This window comes from Tauraco erythrolophus, chromosome 20, assembly GCF_009769465.1.
Source record: "Tauraco erythrolophus isolate bTauEry1 chromosome 20, bTauEry1.pri, whole genome shotgun sequence".
Classification (NCBI taxonomy): Eukaryota; Metazoa; Chordata; class Aves; order Musophagiformes; family Musophagidae; genus Tauraco; species Tauraco erythrolophus.
In genome coordinates, this window is record NC_141484.1 from 9,947,014 (window position 1) to 9,967,311 (window position 20,298).

The following is a 20,298-nucleotide window of genomic DNA, read 5'->3' on the forward strand; positions in this document are numbered from 1 at the left end:
CTGCTGCCTAAATCAGCCGGATTTAAGTTAGTGCAAAAATACCTACCTGTCTGGCGACTACATGAAGCATCTCAGTCTGCAGAGGTGCGTGCTCAGGATTGTCAATTAACCACCTGTTGATTGTTCAGATCTAGTATCTGGCATTGTATTGCATTCCAGGGAGGAAGGGAGGAGTGCCTGAGAACTACCGATAGGAAATGATTTTGTTGGTTGGATAGATTTCCCTGTTTTCCCAGCTTATTGAAGAAGCTCTTGTCTAGCAGTGCTGAGTCACATGAAGGGCTTTGGTGGTTAGTTTCAGTTGTATCCCTGTAGAGTGTTTGTATGAAATAACTGGTTAAGACACGTTTTCAGTCGCCGTCCTCTTCTGTGAAGCGACGTTTTCAACAGTGTATATGGACTTGAAACATAATTTCCTTTTGATTTAATTGTGACATCTACTGTATCATAACTGGCAGCTGAGGAGGGATGGAGGACTACGGAAATTAAAGGCTCCAAACTACATATGTTGTGGCTATAGCGATGCTGGCGGGGCTCACAGATGATGGTTGTGATCTCTGATGATGTTTGCTGGCTTGGGAAGGCTACAATGGAAGAGAAGTTAGGTGTACCTTGCAGAGGAGGGTGTGCACTCCTCCTTGCTTGTCATGCTTCTTTCTGTGGCCAAAACAATCTCAGTTGCTTGCTCCTTCCTCCCTGCTGCAAGCAAAACAGTCCGGTTCTGGAGCATTGGCTGTGTTCAGCTTCAGCAGCCATGCATAGCATGCTGATCCCGGTTCCAATCTGGTGTAGTAATACATGATGCCAAGTATGCATTGTGTGAGGTTGGGAACTTGTTGTTTAGTCTCAAATTTCTGGTTGTCTGTTTTAGAATTCTGTTCTACTCACTCTTTCTTGGCTTTAGTGTCATTATTCTATCTGGTAGCCCCAGGTTTGCATTAAAGAAAGAAAAAAAGTGAATTACAGTAGCATCTTCCTCTGTGTAGGGTTGCTTATTCGATAGCTTGCACACAGAGATGGGTGTTGTAAAGTACATTTGTAATTACGATGAGGAGCAGGAGCTACTATAACACACCGCGCAACTGGCTGTTGTCTTAGGTAGGAAGAAAAGTTGCGATGGTGCTTTTTTTTGTGCAATATGTATCGTGCTAGATTTTTTTCATTGCCAGCAATCATTGGGTAGTTGCTGCTGAACTCGAATGCTTGTGCTCTACTGAGTCATAATCAGTCATCGAGATCTCATCAGTTCCAGCGTGAGTGGCAGCAGTGATTTATAACTACTCTGTCTTTGAACAGAAAGGGAAGTCTGAGTGCTACAGCACAAAGTCCCAGAAAGATATTGGGCACTTTTTTAATTGACTAGCCTTGTTCCTTTAGGATACTTCAGTATTTACAAACGTGTTGGAAAAGTACACAGGCCAAATAATCCAGACTACTCTTAACCAGCCTGAGTTAATATTTGTGTCTTTGTATTTTTCTTGTTTCGTATAATGCTACCCAGCTCCTCAGCCTTCAGTAGTGATTGCTAAAATTGTTGTATGGCAGGGAAGTAGTAACACAGGACAAGAAATCAGAGAAAAGTAGGTGTGTTTGACATCTCAAACTTAGAAGAAGAAACAAGGAGGCAAACTAGTAAGGATCAAGATCAGGTCATTCCAGTTTGCAGAAGGGAAGGAGGAGTTTGGCTCTCGCTGTCCTCCTTCCTCAGCTGCCAAAGAAGCAAGAGGGAGGTGAATGGGTTCGCTCAGAGAATAAATATAGTAACATGAGATTGACAAAAAGTGTAGCTGAAAAAGCAACCATATAGGATGGGGAATCAGAGAAAGGGAAGAGATACTAAAGTTCTTGCTTTCAAAATGAGGTGAGATACCGAAGCAGACAAGAACCTGGCTAAGTATAATTAGATACTCAGGTTAGCTTCCACATCTGGCAGCTCTCACTTAAGTTCCCCATACCTGTTGTTTGTCCTTCTGTCTATGTCTTAATTGAAAACCAGAACTCTAGAAGGTGGAAATTTTCAAAGAACTCCTGAGGAAATTAAATTCCCGAGGAAATTAAATTCCAAGCACCCATTAAAATTCAAATGTACTTTGAGCACCATATTCTTTTAAAGCTTCTTTGGTAACGCCAGCCAAAATCAAGTCAAGAAACACGTAAATTAAAGGGGGAAGGGAAACCCTTTCTCATAGCAAATTGTTGGCTGCTAAATATTTTTGTGGCCTCCCAAATATGAATGTTTTCTCATTCTGTTTCTTTTAAACCACTGGCTAAGATGGGAAGATATGGGGGAGAATTGCCACTTCTCTGGAGAGACCTTTTCTTTGGTGTGTAATTTTTGTCTCTCTTTAATGGAATCGTGGGAAAGTTTAACCAACTTTACTTTCCATGTGCAAACTTTACATTTCTTTTGACAGATTGTTTGCTGGGACTTGTCCAATCTGTCTACAGGTGTTAGACATGAATATCTAATAGTCAGATTCTATATGAAAAAAAAGTAGGAAAACATCCTTTGATGAAAGATTGCCAAACTTGTATTAAATTACTTAGGAAAAAATGATGTAATTTACCTTTTTCACCATTATATTAATGTCCTACCCAGTTTTAGATGGCAGAGGCAACTGTTTTCATCTTGTTTTGGAAATTAGAAACAGGAGTATGTCTTTTCACAGTAGGCAAGTACCTTTTCAAATATTTCAATATATGTTTTTTTTTTTAATTATTTCTAAGAAAGGATGACATTTCCATGACTGACTAATGTGATGAATGCGTTGGTCCTGGTCTTCTGCAGGATCATGTAACCAATTGAGGATCTGCCATGGTATTGCCCATGTTTTAAGAAAGGAACTGCTTTTTACAAATCAAGTATTGAGAAGTCGTGGTTTAAAACAAGTGTGTTGATTTTTGATTTCAATTACATTCTTCATCTTTTTTTTTTTTGTATTGATACTGTATTTAGACTTTTGAAGGCAGAAAATCTTCGCCATGTAGATAAGATGCACTTCAAGCACAACTTTGTGTTACTTTAGTTAATCTTTTTCATAAAACTAATTATTATTTATCATAGAGATTTAAGCCATTTTGAGTCAGGTTTTTTTTTAATGTTGGAAGTACTAAACTTGAAAATTTACAGGAATATGACACTTTTAATAGTGCTTAAGTATCTTCATGTCAAAATGTGAGTTAGTCTTTGTAGATGATGATGATTTGAAGCAGACAAAGCACTCGGATTTAAATACATTTACTTGCACGCCAAAAATTACTAATAGTTATCAATTTTAACCATCTTAAAGAATAAAGCTGATGATATCTGGCTGGAATAAAAACTAAGATGGTGAGGCAGGGGGCTTGCCTGGAAACTAGGATGACTGTCGCACTCTCAGTACAAATTTGGACTTCACAGGATGGGGCTTGGGGGTACAGCTGTACACAGTCCTCTTCCTCCCAAAAATACAATAGCTGCTCTCAGGGGTCAACACTTGCATTGTTTTGAATTTTTTGCCAGTGTTTGTCTAACTTAAGGGCCAATGCATTTATTTAAATATATAGTGCTGTAACTACTTTATGGTGTGTCTGTTCCAACAGGGTTCGTGAAGCTGCTATGACAAGTTTAATGGAGGTGACGCTTCTGCTGGTTCGGAGTGACGCGGCGTTAATTAATGCCAACATGTATGCTGCTTGTACTATTTTTGTGTCTTATCTCTCACAATATGTATGGACTGGAATGTAGTTGTATACTGCTCGTTTACTGAGCGTGACAGAACTTTTGATAGAAGGGCATCAAGCTTATATGCATACAGATGCTGAGAATATCAAATCTGTTTTTCAGAGACACTGACGTTATTGAGTTATTTCCCACTTTGGAAATACAGTGCATCTGTGAGATTTGGTCTATACTTGCCTCCTCTGTGGAGCTTGCCAGTATTGTTCACTTAAATAGAAAGCACACTCGCCCGCGTATCCAGAGCATTGCATCATTAATTTGGAATGTGATAAAATGTGGAGAGGAGTTTGTACTCATTTCTATCTTCTTTGCGGAATTGTTAGCAAGGAAATACAGAAAAACATCATTTACACTGAGCTACTGATTGTTAATGTCATGATACAACACCCCTAATAGTAAAAGAAAACACAACAAAACAAAAAACAACCAACCAAACTGATCTTACCAGTTTTTAAGCATAGCTTGAGCTGCAGCAAAACTTTCTTAATAGTTCTAAAAAAAGTGGTGTAGATTTATGGACAGAGCGTGTCCAATGGTTAGCTGAATATACACATGGTTTCTTAGACCTGGTCCTCTGCTGTATGTGCAGTTTTCTACTCGAAAATGTACTCTTCCCAAGGTTCCTGCTCTATTTCCATCTGAAGTGTCATAGTTCATCCAAACCATAAAACACCTTCGTTTCTTTTTGGATGGAAAGTGGTATGTGAATATCAAATACTGAGTAATATTCATGTCATGACATTTTTTGATCAATCTATGGAAGACAAAGCTCTAAAGATTCTGTCTCCATGTCTTAAATCGCATGTACGTTCATTACAAAGAGTTAGGCTCCAATACTTTCATAGCACGATATTTGTTATATCATTGCAATGATTTAAGTTTAAATACACATTCCACTGATTAAATTATGTGATGAGTTGTTTTCTTCTTTGTAGCTGCAAACAGATTATGTGCTGGTTGGCCCAACAGTCGGCTGAAAAAATCGATAAATTTCGAGCTCATGCAGGATCTGTGTTCCTTACTCTTTTACATTTTGATCATCCTCCAGTTCCACACATACCTCATCGAGAAGAGCTAGAGAGAATATTTCCAAGGTAATATATTGAAGAAGATATCCTAAACCAGTGAAAACAAAAAGATGCCTGCACACAAGCAACACTAACACAAGCAACTGGATGTAATTTCTGTGCCCGAATGCCTACAATGTGTATTGAGGAATATTTGCTGGTGTTTGCTGGAATTTCATCGAAGTGTACAATGAATATGCATAAACATACAAAACAGAACTTCTTATAGTAAAAATGCATTAAACCCATAATTTCTGAAGGATACAGGTTTTATGTAGTCATGCTGCATAGTCTTTCTCTGGATCAACCCATTAATTTCTGAACCCATCAGCCAGTTTCATGGTGGATGGTAGAGATCTTGTCAGCAGTAGATAGCTGGGAGACCATTGGTAAAACACATCTGCTGGGACCTGTGTTTTGGTAATCCTGCTGTTTATGAAATGTCTGGCTTATAGTCTCATTTTCTCATCATAATGTGAGAGCTGGAATTCATTGGCAGCCCCTCTTCTTGAATTATTTTTTCCCTGACTGGAAAACACTGATTGATCATAATGATAATTTTTAATGAATTTTATTATTTTAACCTAGCTGTAGTTGCAGTAGTTTCCAAGATGGATTTCTAGTTAAAGTAAGACTGAGAGCAACTCATTCTTGAATGGTGATTATAATACCTGATTGGGATGAGGAACATCTAACTTTGTCTACTCATTCTGTTTGTTCAGCAGAATCCGAGCCTCCTGTAACTCAAAAAGTGCTCTGTCTGCTAGGCTGCTGATTGATCTGTGGTGGGTGTATCTGTGTCAGCCTTTCCTGGAATAAGTCTGTCTTTGTATCGGTTGGTGGTGGGAGAAAACTGGGAATGTAACGCAAGAAGGAGAACTTGTTTGCTTGGTACAGAGAAAAGTGCACATGAAAAGGAAACTGTGGTTCAAATCCTGTATCTGAATCAGAACCAGGACTTGATTGCTTCACTTCACTGGCAGTGGCTGAAGTTGTGATTTATATTTTCCCCTATGCTTAAAGAGCAATGATTAATTTGATTTTTAGGTGATTCAGAGACTTTCTTCACTGACATGCTGGTTGAGGATGAGGAATTCTAATAGGAATGTACGGAGAAGAAAGTGCACACGTGAAAGATTTTTTTTTTTTTTCCCCTTTCCCCAGGTCGGAGAAAGAGACTCTGAACTGGAATGCCGCGTCAGCAGCTTTCCCTCGAATCACGCAGCTTTTGGCTTTGCCAGCGTACCAGTACTACGTGCTCTTGGGTCTCTCCGTGTCGGTTGGCGGGCTCACAGAGACGACGGTAAGGAAGCAGGGTGGCTGTCATGTTTGGTAGCAGAGTGCAGAGACCTGACACAATCGTTGGCCAAGTCTTCAGTCTGGTGCAGTGGGTATTGCCAACAGTTACTTCTGTCAGAATTACAGATGGGGGATTTTTAAAAGAAGTCAAGTCATACTGTAAACCTGACGGGCTTTATATTTTTCATCTTAAAAGTATTTTCTTGAGTTCTTGCACAAGCAGGAAACAAGGAGTGAGGACACTTTGTTTCTCATTTCCTGGCCTGAGAGAAGCTGAGTGTTCCCCCTGTTGGCTCAATCAGCTCTTTTGCTTCTCTGCCCACCTTTCCAAGCTGTTAGCAGAGGCAGAGCCGTTCAGCTTGCGAAATGTGGTGGCTAGATGCATGATTGCTCTTTTTAAATGAGATGTTCTCATTTGTAACCTGTGTTCTCTCTCTTTTTTTTTTTTTTTTTAATGATACAAGGTGTTAATTATTAGCTATCAATATGTGTTAACAGTATGTTCAGATGTTTTTGTTTATTAAGTTGATATGCTTTCTAAGAAAGTACCAAAGAGATACCAAAAGTTACGTTACAAAGACATATCATTCGAACGTCTGTCTGTCTGAATCCTCTGAGCTTTGCAATCTCTATTGCATTCTTCTGTGCGTGAACAGTGTCTTTAGCATTGGTTTTCATAGTCTGTCGTGCTGTTAAAATTTTCCAGACTTTATTATAATTTTAGTAACTTTATTATACTTTTAATGTATCCTCCTGTCCTTCTATTACAGCATGTCTTGCTAGTTTCAGAATTCTTAGTTTCAACATATTTGGCTTCTTAATTTCGTGTTATTTGATGTAGCCAAAGATGTAACATATGAAAACAACTATCGGGGTAAGGACGTGGTTCAATAGGAGATTAAGAATGACACTGCAGAGAAATATCCAACCAGTAGCAGAATATTCTGGACCGACAGTTAAATCTTTAAATCGCAGTGGCCCTGTCATGGAAGGAGGTGGCCATGAGTCAGCACCCCAACAGTGTTTAAGAGTGTTTCTAATTAAGATTGCCCTGTCTAATTAAGAAAGCTGGTAGAGAAGTGGTCAGTGTCAGGCAATGCAGTTTTTGTGGAGAGAGAACAGCTCCTGCTGGGTTCACAGAAGGAAGGAGGCAATCGTTCCGAGCTTGTCTCATGGGGCTTGCACCTTCCACTCTTACCATGAGCTGTTCAGAATACGCCCCAGTGCTGGTTTTTGCCTGGTGCCGTGGGTTCTGCGCTCGTGATCCGGAGATGTCCATATGCCTTTGTGTTTTATGTAGCTGAGGATTTGGTGTCTGTGCAGTCTCGTGTATTCAAACCAATTTTGAGAACGTTAATGTTTCTAAAATGACAAGTAATTACCTAGCAACGGCTATTTTAAAACTTTGAAAACATATGCTTACTGGTTTGTGACAATAATTATCGGAGAGACAATGTAACTCTGAACAGATTTTTTTAATAGCAGACATGCACATGAAATTCAGCTTCTGGTCAAACACAGTTAATTACAGGAGACTCCACCAAAACCAAAGTTATTCATATAAGTATAAAAAGAGGGAAGTTGTGGAGGAACAGACATTCCGACTGCTAACTGAGGTCAGAGGAGAATTCTTATTCAACATTTTAATATCTTTTTTCTTTTGTTGTGCTTGGTTTTGAGAAGTGTAAACAGTTCAGTTACTTCTTGCTCCCTTCCCTTGTTACCATCTGCCACTATATTTAAGGGAAACCTTCTGTACTGTTTTCAAAGTATGATTTTGAAATGTTAACTTTCTGTGACCCGACATTTTTCTTTAACGCTAAAGCCTCGTTCCAGTTAAAATATTCTCAAGGGCTTTGGCTTTAGAAAGAAGATGACCTAATTCTCTTTCGAGCCAGATAGAAGTGTAAGGGAGGCTCAAAGTACAGGGTACTTACGCTTGGGATTATATAGTGTGTGGTGAATTGCATTTAATGTTAAAATACGATACGTAAATTAGACTTGATGTGTTTTATAATGACTTGTGTTTCAGACTCTTCTATCAAAGCCTGTAGCACTCTTTACTGAATATCCAGGGACTGAATTAAAACATTAAGAGAAAATTTTAAGAACTATTCCTATTAAATTCATATGAAAGAAGCTGATTTTAAGAGTCTTGGATAAAGGAAAACGATTATTCAAATATGTGCTCTTGCAGTAACCTGTGTCTGTTTGTGTGATCTCTCTCTTCTTCCGTCTCTCGCTTAAGAAATATATATACACATACACAAACACATGTGGACATAGAAGTTAGGAAGTTAGAAGATTCTGGTATACTGCAAGATAATCTGAGTTTAAATGTTGATTTGTCTTTAATTCATCTCAGGGAATTAGTAGGAGAAAGAGTCCATTGTAATTCAGTGGTCAGTGGCTATTTTTCCGTAGTTAAAATTGCTCTGCAGTATATTTAGCAAGAGCAGTTCTTTGTTTTGCTTTTTAAAGAGATTTTCTGAAATGAGCTGTGTGGGGTGTCTCAGAAACATTTTGGTGGCAGCATGGTTGCTGAAAGAATTGTAGCTCAAGCATTTGAAGTAATCTGGAAAAACAGAAGACGTCATTCCTTTTGGGATTTGGCATTCTGCAGCATCGCCTTAGTTCAAAGGGCACTTTCTCTGTGTGAAAGAATCTTCTAATTATATATCTGCCCCACAATGATGCATGTTTCTTACGGCTGCAGAAAAAAACCCTCTCAGTATATGGAGATCAGAACTATACAATGGTGTTCTTTCTCCAGTCACAAACCCTGTGGTTTCAGGGGTCGGGATATAATTTTGATATAATTTCATGATTGTTCAACTACGCTACATTTAAAATTTTGTTAAAGCACAGAATGTCCTGTGATTTCCCCTTCCCCCATAAAGAGCGGAAATAACATTTTAAAATGTTATAGAAATTTTATGTAAAACCTTAAAAAAAAAAAGCAACCTATTTTGGAAATTAAAAGTTTTCTTCCGTGCTGTGCTCGTTCTTACAGATGAAAATGTCAGGACGTCCATAGCTGATGTTCTAAACCATCTGGTTACTGTGATGGATTGTATGCAAATCAGTGCATATTGGGTTGAAGGAACAGGCCCCAAATCCAGTTTTCTCGGTTGACAATTCTAGAGCAAAATACATTTGAGAATAATTTCTGTCATTCTTTAAAGAAAAAACAGTGTGAAGTATTATATTCCTTCTTTTCATGAAGTATCACTGACTTGAGTCTTAGAGTTACTGGCCTCCAAAGATTTGATTTATTGAAAGGAGTGTTGCAAGTAAAACAAGGGAGGGATGATTTCACTTGTGCTCAAATTTAAATGATACGGGTTTTTTTTCTGAAGTTACTGGGAAAATAGGCTACTGCCACTTCAGTGCTGTAAATTTGTCAGGATTAGAAATGATCCAAAACCAGCGTTATTTATTGAGCATAACATGGTTTCTTCTGCACACATTACAGGAATGTTCTGAATCTGCGAGCAGGTCTTTCTCTGTTGAAATACATCTATGAAAACTGGAGCCTTTAGCAACTATCTGTATGTAAAAATGCCGATTTTGTCCAGTCCTTTCCAGTAGTTACTCACTTTTGTGAGTACTGCGCGTTTGTGGTGTGCTAGGTGCAGAAGACTGAATTCTACTAAGACACCTGGGGCTCCAAGAAGACTGGTTAGGTGGGAGACTGACAACCATTAGGGTTTGTCGATCTGCTGAACATCTTCAGAACAGGCTCTCCCTTTCCCATCATGCCCCACTTGCTTTTTTATTACTGTCCAAGATAGAACTGCAGAGTGAGAATCAGAGCCCTTGGGTGGACCGGGCATCTTTGTAGCTGACAGGTAGCTGAGAATTTGGATACTCTGTCACAAACTGGATGCCTAAGCTGATTTTCTTTGGGCAGTATCAGTCCCACTCGTTGTCTTAAGACTGTTTTTAGAAGTATTGTACTTCAGTTTTGCAACAAGCTGACTAGGAAACAGTTTCGTTGTCCAGAGCGATTAACTGCCTTCTCCCCTTGCTGTAGCTACACTTTCTCATACTTTTCCCCTGGTTCAGGAGGTAAAATCCTTAGAACTTTGGTTTTATCATCAGATGAATGGTCCCTTTGAACGCTGTTTGCCTTATTGTGAATTGCCTGTCACTGAAGTTCGTACTCATGGCTTAAATGATGGGAGAGTCAAAGCCTTGGCAAACCCTGGTTTTACTATGCTTAAGAAGAACAAGGTCATTCTTGGGTCTCGTCTTCAATTCTTATCCAAAGCTGTCCCAGTTCCAGCCCATTAACCTCCTAATTTCCTTTCCCAGTCCTTGTACAGCCCCAGGGAAAGGTAAATGTCACAAATTTGATATAGTGTGAATTCTGTGTTCTGCAAAGATGAGGAAGAAATTTGGAAATGCGCTTCTCTGCAAATACTCATGAGCAGTTAAGGTTATTGCTCAGATATTGTCCTCGGAGGTTATCTGGGAGAAAAGGAGCGTTCACCTCAGTAGGAAATACGGATTTAACCTGTTCATGTGATGTTATCTTGTTACGTTAGAGATTCTTCCAGTAAAATTCATATGGTCTGTGCTGGCTATTTGAAAAATGTCCGGTTTTTAAATCTGCCAAGCAGCTATCTGATGGTTTTTCCATACCTGTAGTATAGTTTAATTACTTGCTAACAAAGAAATGCTGTCTTCATTATACAGTTTTTCTGATGATCCTGCTACACCGTCTTGGTTTTGCACAGCTTTGGAACATCCTGCATGCAGTTATGCTTGCCCTTTTCTTTCGTGCCCATTCTTGCCTTTTCCATCATTTGAATCTGCAGGAAAAGCATTGAGGAATTAAGCTTTATTCAACAAATGGTGCGAGATCTGCAAGGTAGTTTAAAAGATAAAAGAAACAGGAGAGAAAATTACATGGTTAATCATACATGGTTTAGGATCTTTTACTTGACTCGAATGTAACCTTTCTTCTGCTTATAATTGATCTCTGCTAGTGTAAGGTATAAAGACAAAATATTCTTCTTTATTTGTCTTAAGTGCACAGATTGTATTAAAGGGTAGTAAACAATAATTAAGCAGGTTTAAAATTCTCAGGAAATCTCTCCTCCTTACAATTGTACATCCTCTAAAGACGTGTCAGGGTAAGGATCCAGTTTGTACTCAGCATACAGGGAAACATGCCAACGTTACTTTTGGCCTGCGAAAGAACGACACTCAGTTCAATTCAGTATTTCCATTTAGCATCGCTGGCTTTTTCAGATGTTTAAACAATTGTCACTGAGATTTGACTGTAATTTTGAAATGCGGAATAGCTCAATAATTTCTTTAAATTGCTTGACCCTTCTTTCTGCTTCTGCATTGACTGGTATGTGTCACTGTAGAACAGATTGTTAAAACAGCAGACTGTGCCACTTTCCAGGTAGTATGGATCGCTGTGCCGTGTTGTGGACTAAAGCTTTGGAGAACTAGTTCAGGGTTTCGATTCCAGGCTAAAATGTTTCTTGTTCTTCTGTGCTGATGCATCCATAAATGTTACTGATGTAAAATTTAAACTAGATCAAATGTTTAAATAGAGGTTCTTCTCTCCCGCTTTCAGGAGGACCCTTGTGACACTTCTCATACTGATCTGATTATTTTTGTCTGTTCTTGGTAAGAGTCCATCTTCAGAGGGAGCTGGTTGCACCTTTGAATGAGCTATCAAAATGCTGTGTATTTTTGTTCAGAAACAAAATCTCCACTGACTGAACAGCCTTATTGCTTACAGCCCCTCTTGACTCAACAGAACATTATTTTACACTTGGAACCAAAACTGAAAGAAGCTCGTACTTCAAAACTGATCTGCCACACCTCACCTTCCCACAGCCCCCTTCATTGTAACCCATTTTTTATGGGGGACACCCCCTGGCCACCCCCACCCTTCCCTAAGCGAATTGACTGAGCCCCAGCAGGACTGATAATCCTTCACATCAGCGTCAGGAAAATTCAGAAATCTGATAATACTCATCTTTTACAAGATAAAAATGTCTCATAAGCTTTGAAGTAGTTTCTGTAACAAAAAAAACCCACAATTTTTTCTTCTTATCTTCAAGGAAGTCAGTCAATATTTTAAAATATGAGCCTGGAAACTAAAATTCCTCTCTCTTCCAGAAATGGAAAATGTTAGCATTAGTAGCGATGTTCGTGCAGCCTGTTGCAGTCCTTGTCCCACCTTGTGCCCAAAGGTGCACCGTCAGCCGCGCGGGGGCATGGATGCCGCAGGGAAGGGGGATCCTCCTGCGCTGCAGCCCAGCGGAGGAGGCTGGAGGCTGAGCAGGTGGTGTGCCCCAACTCCCTGCCTCCAGCTGAGCCTCGAGCACAAGCACTAGAACCTCCTCCTGCCACCGCCCTAAACTAGCTGGTTAGCATCGTCGAGTTAAACCAGGAGGAATTTTTTCTCAGTTGGTTTTAATTTTTAATCCAAGTTCACTGCTGGTTTGTGTGGCCTGCACCATGCGCCTGAGAGCTTGCCTGCATTTTTCAATTACATCAGATTGTTTAATAAATATTACCTTGTGAACTTCTTGTGTACTCTTTCAGAGCCATAACAGTATTATTATTTGAAGTAAAGCAGGATAATCATAGCGGTTTGGGGATGTTTTATTGCGAGAGGAAGAAAATAACGAACCTTTAATGTGGTCTTTTTTCCTACAATGGCAAAACTTAAAAAGGAAGAAAACCCCTTCCTTGAAAAAGGATTACTGACAGTAAAAGAGCCATCTTCCTGTCAAACACTGTCACTGAGCTCGCACACCGGGTTGCTGTCGGCAGCGCGTGCCCACAGCGCGGTGGGTGCCGCGGGCAGGGAGGGCTGAGCGCCGTTCCGCGCAGTCGGCGTTCTGTGTGCCGCAGCGGTTTGTTCCCGGGGCCTTCATCTGAGCTTCCCTCCGTTGCAGCTCAGATACTCTGCCCAGAGCCTCTTCGACTACATGAAGAAAATCCAGAACGATTCCAGTGCTTTGGAGAGTTTCTGTGAGACGCTGCTGAAGGTCTTTGAGGACAACCTGCGGAATGACCGGTGATGTTTTTCGTTGGCTTTTTTGTCTTTAACAGCAGGACGATTTGAAGCCAGATGCACGGCATCTCTCCTTTGGTGTGCCTGGGTGAAGCATGCCTGAGCCATGCAAATTTGCTGTAATACTTCTGTTTGGTAGAGCAGTACCTTTGGTAAAACATGTGACACAGGAGTGAGGGTAGAATATTTTGCATTTCCTGTGGTTTAATAGTGCACATAATGTGACAAGCACCAGTTTTTATATAATGCAGTATTGGGGATCATGTATTGCTGCACGCTTTTCAGTGTAGTCCAGTCCGCATTTCATTTGGGTGGTGTTTTTTCACAAATAATTAAAGTAATAATTTTCTTGTGAAGATTTTTCTTTAAAGGTGCCTCATTCTGCATAATGAAGTATAATTCTCTAAGCCTCACTTATTAAACATGTGCAAAATAGAAAATATTCCCTAGGGGAAAAACCCCACAGCTATTAATAGCATTATCAGTTTTATTTTTTAAACGTTGTTTCTTGTCTCAGCTGTTGAAATAGAAAACATGACCATAGTTATTCCAGCTGACCTGTTGTGTTGGCACATTTGGCATTACCTGTAGTGAGAAGGTGTAACTTTTGATACATTTTGCGGAATACGTTGTTTATATGCTAGAAAATAAATCAATATTTTCTACAACTGTTAAGTGTGTTTTCAGGACCCTGCAAGTTTAAACGAGCCGTGGTGTTAATTAGGTTTTTTTCCTTTTGGCTGTAACGGAACGTCCCCCTCTCAGCCAATGAGGATGGTTTAGCCAACACAGAAGTTACCGAGCAACCCTCCAATGTGTAAATTAGAGTTCTAATTTAAATGTGTGTAGGTAGATAGGAAGTTTCTTTCTTTGCTTCTAATTAAAAAGAGCGTATATATGAATGCCAAGAAGTGTATTTACATTGTTAAATCGTTTTCTTTCATCAGGGTGTCTGTACCTCTCCTGACAATGCTGGACCAAATGCTGGCAAACGGCTGTTTTGATATATTTACCATGCAAGAGAAGTAAGTTGCCGGAAGTCTTTTTTGTTTATTTTCCACCATGAAACAGGTCTCTTAAATCTTACACTGCCTGCTGCTGAATGTTGCTGTAGATGTGGGTGCACAGCACTCTTAAGTGCGTGTGTATACGGATATAACGCTTTTGGGTTTAATTTTCCTGAAGTGGGACAGCTGTGATAAATTCTGGACCACATTAGTCTGCAAAGGGTCTCGGATGAAATCTTCGACTCTTACATCAGAGTAGATGTTGGTTATTGGTTCATTGATAACAACCAGTACATTAATCAAATTCAATTTGCATATTTCACCTGGCAGTCTTGGGCCAGTATCAGATCTGTTCAGCTTCTCTCCTTTACCAGATTCCTAACCATGTGCTTTTTGGGCACATTCTTCACCATGCTGTGGGCCTTTAGCAATGGCAGTGACCTGTTGTGGTACTGCAAAATCATGTGCCTGTAAGCTATCGGTTCCACAACCCCGCTGCTTTTGTTCATGTGAACAGCTCCAAACAAGGTAATTAAGATTCTAGTAAGAAGAATAATAAAAAAGACATGCCCCAGCTTTTCCACACCAAGTTCATTCTTCTGGAAAGTATTTAGTTCAGGAACGGATAAATATGAATAAGATATTCCAATGTGAAACCATGGGGTTTTGCAGATGTTTCAGAAGAGAATGATTTTAATTTCAGTAATATTAAAATATATTCCGCGACCTCTCTCAGCCAGCATCTTGGCACATCTACAGATATTTGCAGAATTGTATGATGTGAATCCTATGAGCACATAGACTGGATTTGCAATCTGTTGATGCAAGAATTGCTCGCAGCAGATAAATTTGAAAAGCTTTTATCACTCTAGAAGTTTTAATTGAATCTACTCTTGTTTCGAAGTGTGTATTTAGATAATCTCTCTTGAATCAAATTTGGCAGTCCCTTTTTGAATGGGAATTTAAAATGACTCAAATACTCACAGAGGGAATGAATAGCACTTGCTCGGTTTGGTAATCATGCCAGTGATCTGGGACTTCCACGTAGGCTTCAGTCTTCCCTGCTGGGGAGGATAACAGATTATGGGTGGAAATCCCGGGTAAAGTCTCTCCCACACCATGGGTCACTAAACAGAAAGCACGTGGTAGCATCACTGTGAGTCTCAGACCCAATCCTGTGGTGCCATTGTAATGCTTTATTAAAAAGACCTGAAATAAAACCCAGGCAGATTATGAGGGGAGGGGGGAAAGATTTTTAAGATGATCCAAAAGTATTTGTTTTCAGTTTGATGATGAAATCAAAAACGAAAAGTAAGAATTCTACAGCCCAGTGGATGAGTCTCATGGCAAGGGAAGGAAATACTTGCGTGAAGCACAAGAACGCATTGTAGTACAAAAGCTCTGGAAGGCCAGAGCTCTCGAAAGACACAGAGAATTTACTTCCTGCATGTGACAGTTTTTTGGCCATAGAGGTACCTTATGGTGGAGAGATAATGATGCATGAGTTACTGGGTGTACTTCACCAAGCGCCAAACGAGCCCCACGTCCTGGGTTCTGCTGTGCTCCCAGAGCCCGTGTGCACCTCAGCCGAGTGTGGTCCACGAGTGAGCCCAAAATTGCACGTAGTGCAATGTTTGCATTTTCTTACTTTGCCATATGTCATTTGGGTATAGCTAGGGATGGGCAAACATGAGGCGTGCCCACCTGTGCTGTGGGATGCCACCCACTCCCTTGTGCATGGCAGAAAAGTGTGACTTTGGGCCTGGTTTCTGGAGTGGGACCATTTACTCCCTTTGCAAAGCAGCATGCCGCGAAAGCGTAGAAATACAATGCAGAATGGGACTGAAAATTGAGATGCTGCTTGGTGGCGTGGCAAGGCCACGTGTGCCCGCACCTTCCGCTGCTTTTGTGTGGAGCCTGCCTGTAATGAGGGATGAGGCGCACGGTTGTTTGTAGAAAATAGACAGTCTTGCTGCTGGTGAGCAGCTTCCCTGTTGCTTCTGTTCTGCTGTGAACCTCGTGCTTGTCATATAGCAAATGAAAAATTTGGGGGAAACTGGGAGTGAAACATGAGCATTCCTTGGGGTGTTTGGCTGCCATTTCATCTCCTTCCCTCGTTTTTTACCACATTGGCCTGAGTTGAGTTTTAGCAAGGGAATTTGGGTTGTAGGATACCTGGCATCAGGATTATGCCTACACCAGCCACTCCATAGTCAGTTGTCACGTTATAAAAAAGGTATTTGCAAATGCATTTGGAAGTTTCAAATGGACATTGTGCGCTATCCTGGACCTTTTTATCCCCCCTAACAAAACATGACCAGTCCAGAGCAGGTAATCTCCTACAGAGCTGAATTTAATCAGGATGAGTAGCTGTTGGCTGGATTAGTTTGACACGTATTGGGAGCTGAGTGCTCCAGTTGAGGCCGATTGCCACACGATGTCACTCCTGCCCCGCAGAGGGGCGTTTTCCTGCCTCCTCACACCACGCAGCTCACGAAGTTTAGAATATGCAGTTTGACGTTTCTGGCGTCGTTCTGCAGACGAATTTCAGCGTTTGAGAAGCTCTCTGCATGGCTGCTCGTGTCATCTCTGTGCAGGAGGGCAAGTGAACCACGGGGCGTTTCCCCTCCGTTACGGCACTGGGAGTGCTCGTGTTTGCAGTGAGATTCATCTGTCAGGCGTGGGTCATCTCTCTGCCATGCCAGTGCCCTGCTGAACCCGCCAGCAGGGAGGGGAGGTGCAGGGTGAGCACCTGTCCAGTGGGGTTTGAAATGAATCAGCTTCAGTATCACCGGCGTAATCAAAAGGTGATCAGAAGCAGCTTTTCTTTGTTGTGCTTGGCTTAGTTTGGATTTGTAGTATGAAAAGAAAAGCCCTGCCTGCCATTTCCAGCTCGTCTCAAGCTGCCATAAAGCTGCATGTCCAGCAGGAGAGTTTACCCCTCCTTCGAACTGGCAGGAATGGTTTGTATTGCTACATGATGAATGGCATCAGAGAACTCTTCCACATTAAAAACGCCCTTCTTCCAGTAAAATTCAGCTGGAGGTAGGTTCTCGGTCTGTTCTGCCATGTGGTCACAAATTGTTCCAAAATAAGGAGGGAAGTGGGGGGAAAACCAGGTTTTTTTGGCAGCAGTGCAGGTGTACGCTGGCCTAAAGCATTTGTGAAACTGCAGTGTCATTCACCTGCTATTTCCTCCCTGCCCTGGGTGCCCTCCCCACCCAAACAGGGCGGGAGTTTGCAGTTGAAATGGAATTTCTTCTCTGTAGTAGCACAACCCGAAACCTCCTGACTACGTCTCAGTGACATTGGGAGTCTGTGGAGCCACAGTCATAGTAACGCAGGGAGCGTTAATTGATCAGAGACTGGCACAGGCAAAGGGCAACATGCTTGACACAGCTGTCATAAATAGAGCAGAGCATTTGGGGCTTTTGTAGACTCACCAGTGGTGAGTTTAAGAGTTTTAAACTCTTAAAAGGTGGTGGTAACTGTCAGCATCCTGCTGGTAGTGAGACATGGGGAAGGGGGAGTAAAGGAGAGGGAACTGAAGCCACTTGCAAAACTGGCACTGGAACATTGTTGTCTGGTTGTGGCTCCTGTAGCTGCAGGAGTCATCCTGAGGCTGCCGGGAGCCCAGACAGAGTGCCAGCTCCTCAGAGGTACGGTAAGATCAGTCTGATACTCTGTGCCACGCGAGCAGAACAGCCTTTGAAGGACAATTTGGGATCTAAGGCTTTCTGGAGTAATAGTAAAAGTGACGTTTTTCTTTCTTATGTGTATGTATTTTACACGTTCAGCAGAAGCGTTCATGCATTGTGTATGTATGATATTTTTCTGGTGGTCTTACAGCCTTTTAAGATGGTACGTGTCCCCACTAATGTCAGACTAATGATTTCTATGTATTTACATGCTCCTGGGTTTTTTTTTTAAGCAATTATACTGCTATTACTTAATAAACCATAAAGTAAAGAGCACGGCAATGGCTGTCCTCTGGTTCCATGGCCACCCCAGGAGATGTCAGTTGAACCGTTGAAACTCAGGTCACCTTTAGGAGGAAAAAGCCCACACCTTTTTGCAGCACCGCGTGTGCCCAATTTACATAATGTAAAGACTTCAGACTGATCCCTTTTCCCCAGATGCCGACTCTGTTGCTGCTGGCACTGTGCCCACACAGGAGAAGGAATTTTCTCAATTTCCTTTCAAGAGGCCAAGCTATTTGAGTCATTTGAGATCACACATAGGTTAGGTTTAGCTATTACAAATGTGAAATTGGCAAATAACAGAAAGTGTGTCTGTTTTAAACACAAAGTGCTGCACATGAGGTTATGTGTATTAAATTTTTTCCAGATGCTCTTGTTCCAGTTGGTCTCTTTGTTGCTATACTTCTCAGGGATGTCCGTGTTGTTCAACCAATTTAAATCTCACCTAATTCCCTGTATTGCTGTTGCTCTGTGCTGAAAGCCAGGCATGCACTGCAGGTATTGTAATTAGTTGTCTACACAGTGTCTTTGTGTGATTGGGGGTGGGAGGAGAAATTGCACTAAGGTAGGAAAAAACATCCCTGCTCTTAAGAGAGCAGATACATTCTTCCCTCATCTTCCCAAACAACTCCGTGTCAGTGGACACACACACATTCATGCAGATGTCCGTCATTTCTCCCGATGTGTCTCCTACACCCGGCTTTCCGTGCTTATCCTGCTCCTTAGGTGGTGGAACCAGGGTGGCTGACTGCAGGCAGTGGGTGCTGAGGAACTTGCCCTTTCAGCATCCAATGGAGGTATTTAAAATCAGCCCTCCCCAGACTTTTTGGTCCTGAAAGCCACTATCAGCTCTGAAATGCCTTGTGAAACCTCAGGATCAACACTGAAAACCTGCAATTTTATTTACTCTTTTAGTGTGGTTTTCCAGACAATACTGAGGCAGCGTAGACAGCATTCTTTGGCTCAGTGCTTCCATGGTTCGTTCAGGTTTTTTTAACCAAGTCAATATTTGCCAATATGTGCCAGTATTTTGTTAAGATTTTTTTTTAAGTAATTAAAAAACTAAGTCTTGTCTGGAAAACTATATATGTGCATTAATTTTACAAACCATCTTGTTACTCTTGTAAACCTCTTGTTTTAAATGTTCTGTTTTTCAACAGATAACACTGCACAGCTTTTTTGAGTCGTTTTTCTCCACAGCTTTTGAGTCATGGTAGCAGACAATAACTGTTAGGATTTTTTCCCTTCTGCTCTACACAGTACAGTGAGGTTTCCAGATTATGCAGTCTAGAAGTAATTGTGCTTACTAGACAAATATGAAATAGTTTCTTTTGCATCTATGGTACTTCAGCTTTTGAGAGTCCCAAGTAAAAGATTAAATAATTTGTACTGAAATAAAAGCAATATTCCCTCTTTACTTCTCTTTAAGAGATCCTTGGACTATCCTGACAATACTCGTGTTTGAATGAGTGTCTGGGAAAGGGCTGTGAGAATCACGTTTCCTAGACTGTGGAAAAAGAAAAGAATTTGCTAAATATATTTAAAGATGGCTTCATGACTCGTACACTTAACAGCCCTGTGTTTAATTACGTTGTCTGGAATCACTGAAGGAATTTGGGCTGTGAAATGGTGGAGGATTTAAGAACAACACTCGTCCCCTTTTCTGTGAAGTTTAGTTGAAGACCTTAGAGAATGACCAAGGCACCACCGTGATACACAGACTAAATAATTTTTATGTTGCTATAGAATATTTTAATCCCTGACACAGCATTTCTGTTCATACTGTGCTTTGTTGTAAACACAAGCCGTGCCCAACAGATTATCGTGCATACACTTAATCAGCCTGGATAAATGTAGTTCATGCCTCAGCACACAGGTGGTAGATACGGAAACAAATTAATACTGATCTCTGCTCTTCCCTGTTTAAAAAAAAAGGCCCAGTAATGTGATGGCCAAACTAACCCTGCGTTGTTACCAAAGGTCCACCTAAAGCAGGATGTGCTGTTGTGGAAGAAGCGTGTACTGCTCTGGGTTGTGTCTTTCCTCTCCTTGGAATGCTAATTTGGCATCTTTACAGTCATTAAATCTGTTAGAAATTCTATTGAAATCTATTTCTCATTTTTTTTTTTTTTTATTTCCCATATTCAGCCATCCCTTTGCAGTGAAGTTATTT

The 20,298-nt window shown here is 40.9% G+C and overlaps 1 protein-coding gene across 1 annotated transcript in view; it reads left to right on the forward strand.

The window, feature by feature from the left end:
* The window catches only part of TBCD (tubulin folding cofactor D), a 118,216-nt gene extending 97,918 nt beyond the window's left edge, over positions 1–20,298 (forward strand). Inside the window, exons 30-34 of the mRNA XM_086623863.1 lie at positions 3,583–3,666; positions 4,657–4,815; positions 5,953–6,091; positions 14,086–14,163; positions 20,274–20,298. Of these exons, the coding sequence (XP_086479989.1) occupies positions 3,583–3,666; positions 4,657–4,815; positions 5,953–6,091; positions 14,086–14,142 (439 nt within the window). The 3' untranslated portion in view covers positions 14,143–14,163; positions 20,274–20,298. The remainder of the gene's footprint in view (positions 1–3,582; positions 3,667–4,656; positions 4,816–5,952; positions 6,092–14,085; positions 14,164–20,273) is intronic.